Source organism: Nicotiana tabacum, chromosome 18, assembly GCF_000715075.1.
Source record: "Nicotiana tabacum cultivar K326 chromosome 18, ASM71507v2, whole genome shotgun sequence".
NCBI classification, from domain to species: Eukaryota; Viridiplantae; Streptophyta; class Magnoliopsida; order Solanales; family Solanaceae; genus Nicotiana; species Nicotiana tabacum.
In genome coordinates, this window is record NC_134097.1 from 67,163,908 (window position 1) to 67,167,961 (window position 4,054).

The 4,054-nt window shown below is 39.0% G+C and overlaps 1 protein-coding gene across 2 annotated transcripts; it reads right to left on the reverse strand.

Moving 5' to 3' along the window:
• Positions 1 to 391: 391 nt before the first annotated feature.
• LOC107782785 (jacalin-related lectin 3) lies at positions 392 to 3,707 on the reverse strand. Of its 2 annotated transcripts, XM_016603723.2 has the most exons (8): positions 3,555 to 3,707; positions 3,267 to 3,479; positions 2,648 to 3,145; positions 2,320 to 2,565; positions 1,751 to 2,236; positions 1,442 to 1,477; positions 1,105 to 1,326; positions 392 to 837 (listed from the first exon to the last, which is right to left on the reverse strand). In XM_016603723.2, the coding sequence occupies exons 1-8, from the start codon at positions 3,555 to 3,557 to the stop codon at positions 541 to 543; spliced, it is 2,001 nt and encodes a 666-aa protein (XP_016459209.1). In that variant the 5' UTR covers positions 3,558 to 3,707; the 3' UTR covers positions 392 to 540. The 2 variants fall into 2 exon arrangements, with proteins under 2 accessions (XP_016459209.1, XP_016459208.1); XM_016603722.2 differs by lacking the exon at positions 1,442 to 1,477 and having other exon boundaries at positions 3,555 to 3,683.
• Positions 3,708 to 4,054: the final 347 nt, after the last annotated feature.

Consider the following 4,054-nt stretch of genomic DNA (forward strand, 5'->3'; position numbering starts at 1 on the left):
GTCAGCCCGACCCGATTAACACCTTTAATTCAAACCAAACTATCATATGATTTGTTAGAACCTGGTTATATGATCTCTAGTCCCCAGGTTAAGTTTCCTCATATATGACTTATGAGTTTACGCTCCACACCCTTTCATATTCTATTTGTTACTGACTTACTGTCACTTTTTGAATGAATATGGACCATGAATAGTAGAGAAAGGAAGGTAAACTTATAATTGAAATAGAACTGTCCCCTAAAGGGTTCAAGATGAATTTGCAACCACTGAACTACAACTTCGATCCTGAGCCATTTACTTCCTCTTCATGTTCAAAGTTCAAATCATGTAAAAGTTCTTTCTTCAACATCCAAAACTATATGATAGAGCAAGCTGATGAAGGCACCAGAAATATAAATAATGCGAATATTATTACAATAGAACTTCATTATGCTCTCTCACACGCACAAAAGCCAAAACAATATAGGAATATGTTTTCCACACAGAACTTATCGGTTCTGTTCTATTTTGGACTTTTCTTTATTCAAAAGAGAAAAACTATCAATGGAACATCTTCATAAGAGAATGCTTGGAGGTTTTCTGATTGCCTAACCAGTGTTGCATATGCACTCCAATTGCATCCAAATACATTCCATTCCTCCCATGAAATCCTACCACTTTACCTTCTGTTGTTGCTGATGTGAAATATGTTCCTAGTTCCTCCCCAAAGGGACCAAACTTCCTTCTAGTGGTGTGAAAAGTCAGTGATTTTATCACTTTCAACCCCATATCTTTGCTTATAGGACCATAGAATCCAGTGATGCAAGTTAGTACTTCATGAGGATACTCTAACTTTACCTGCAAAATATTAGCCAATTCTTATTCCAACTAGTGAATTAAGTCATTCATACTGACAAGTAAGTCCTTGGCGTAACTGGTAAAGTTACTGCCATGTGAACAGGAGGTTACAGGTTTGAGCCGTGGAAACAACCTCTTGCAGAAATGCAAGGTAAGGCTGCGTACAATAGACCCTAGTGGTCCGACCCTTTCTCGGACCCCACACATAGCGGGAGCTTAGTGCACCGGACTACCCTTTTTTATACTGACAAGTAAGTGATTGTGTACCCTATTTGTGCATTTCCCAGCATTTGCGCCATGTTTTACTGACCAAACAGATTGTCCATTTCGATCGTACTCAATTTCGATACAGCAAATGCCTTCTGATGATTGTGTTAGTATTATCTGTTTGATCCCAGTGAATACTCCATCATCCCATGGCTTCCCACCTTCTCCACCCCATGGACCAGGTCCATATGGTGCTGGATCTTTCACTATCCTTTGCACTCCCTGATATTCAACCAAAAACATTAAAAACAGTCACTTTAGTATTAGTTTTTTCATTTTCCCTTTTCTATGTGCAAAGGGGAGGGGGCAGCATTGTCCAGGCATGTGTGTTACTCACTCCGTTCCATTTTATCTGTCTCTTTTCCTTTTTAGTCTGTTCCAAAAAAATTGAGACATTTCTAAAGTTAGAAACTCTTTAATTTAACATCTCAATTCTACACTTAAATAATATACTCTACAGGAATGACACGATATGTTGAAGACCACAAGATCCTAAGGGTACTGTTGGTATGTTATGTACATTATTATGTATCAAACTCAAAATCTTTCTTTTTCAAAATCTATATCCAACCATCATCATATTAAATAAAACAGATGGAGTAGTAGTTAATTGTGTTAGCAAATATCAGGGGACATAATTTCATACCTCCTCAGTGAGTCCTTTCTTTCCCAGTTTAAAAGACCACTGTGGTCTATCATCAACCTCAGTGACAAATGCTGGTTTTGGTTTGACGGATTTGGGGGGAGCCGGTGCAGGTAAAGATGGGAGAGTTACTGCATCTGGTTTGATTGATTGGGGGGGAGCTGGCGCAGGTAAAAACGGGACAGACGCTGCACTTGGTTTGATGGAGTTGGGGGCCGGGGAAGGGGGTAAACATGAAACAACTTTTCCTTCCAACACATGAACACCAAGTGCATCAAGAAACAATCCTTTCCTCCCATGAAAGCCAACAATAATCCCTTCTTTCAATTTGGTTGAAAATTGTTGTCCTTGTTCTTCTCCATAAGGTCCATGTTTGCCTTTTGTGGTATGAAAAGTTAGTGATTGAATAATGTTAGGACCCATAATCATGGCTGGTCCATAGTAGCCTGTGATGTGCGTCAAAATCTCTGATGGATAATCAAATATTATCTGCAAAACCGACGGATAGGTATGAATTAGAAATAAGGAAAAGCCTTAATTTAATTCTGTAATAACAGGACTCACAACATTACCTTCTCAGTTTTAAATCCACCAGTACCACCATTTTTGCTTCCCCAAACTGGTTCTCTATTTTTGTCATAGCAAGCTCTTATCGAAACGATTCCCACATTGCGTGACAAGTAAATTTGCCTAACACCATCATAGATTCCATCATCAAAAACACTCCCCCCACTTCCACCCCAGGGACAATATGTGACAACACCCTTGACACTTTTCGACGGGACTCTCTCAATAGGGGCAGGGGTTATAGTTTCCACCTGAAACATATATATTGCATTTTAGAATATGCAGAATCCGGAAAATGGTTGGATGAACAGAAATTAGCAGCTTTTATCATACCTTTTTATTTGGTCCAGTAGAACTGGAATCATGATCAGAACCAGAAGTTTGTCTTGAAAGTGTGGTGGGAGGTAAAATGTTACTGTTCTCATCTTTGCGTCTAACTGCAACAATTAGATCAAAATTTTTACCGAGACTTCCTTGTATCATTGAGTATTCATAATTCTCAAACCCTTGGACAACACTTTGTTGGGAATGAACGATAGAATGGTGTTGCTGAGACTGAAGAATAGAATTAGTCGGCAAAGATTTATGAATAGGCTCTACGTATACTCCAATAGCATCAAGATACCAGCCAGATTTTCCATGGAAGCCAACAACTTTTCCACTAGAAATTGGAAGAGTGAAATATGTTCCTTGCTGGACACCATATGGTCCATACGTCCTTTTGTTGCTTTGAAATGTAAGTGATCGCACAAAAACTGACCCCCTTTCGTGTAAGCTACCATGATATCCATGCAGACAAGTTAGAAACTCATCTGGATAATTAAGTCGTACCTGCAAGAATAGCACGAGAAGAACACCAAATAGTCTTTAAAAACAAGAAAACAACTTCATATGAAGCTCACACCAATTCAGTAAATAGAAAGTTTTCACAAAACTGCGGTAAGACATGAACCTTGTCTGTTTTAGCACCTCCACTGCCACCATGCTTCTCTGACCATACTGAGGTTCCATTTTTGTCATATTCAACCTTAAGAGAATCAACTCCTGTTCCATGAGCTATTTCAAGTTGCCTTATGGTGGAATAAACTCCATCATCCCAGTGCAATCCATTCTCACCTCCCCATGGCCCAATCGAAATGGTCTGTTTTCCATGATTCTCGAAACTCTACAAAACATGATATATTCACTCTGAAGTTCAATCAAATCACTAAAACATTAATTAAGACAAATACTTGCTTACCATATTGAAGGATAATAATTGAGGAGGCCAGAAGGGACTCAGATTGTTTAGTATTGAACACAAAAAGGAATATATAAGCCCGAGAAAGGAAGATTTTAGTGGGCAGGGTGGACAATAGTAGAGAATATACCTAGAAGAAGCAAATTCTAGGTTCCACTTTGGAGGGAAAGAAATGAAAGGAAAAGAACTTGATTCCCCAATACATGATTATCTTCCATAATATGCTTTTGGTACTTTTGACCTAAGTTGCTCGGACTCGAGTGCAGGCATCCGATACGGGCTCGGATCCGGATGTCGGATTCGGCAAAATCCAAATTTTGAGATTCCGGGGTTCAGATCAATGTATGTATACGAGTGCGGGGTTCGGCTAAAAACATTTCAAAATTATAAAAAATAAAGCTATAAAGAGAAGAAGAAAGCCATTCAAGGCGTTAGACCAATTCTCCATCTATATCGTTGCTACTGTTTTACCAGAAGTTCGAACTCAGAACACGACCTCT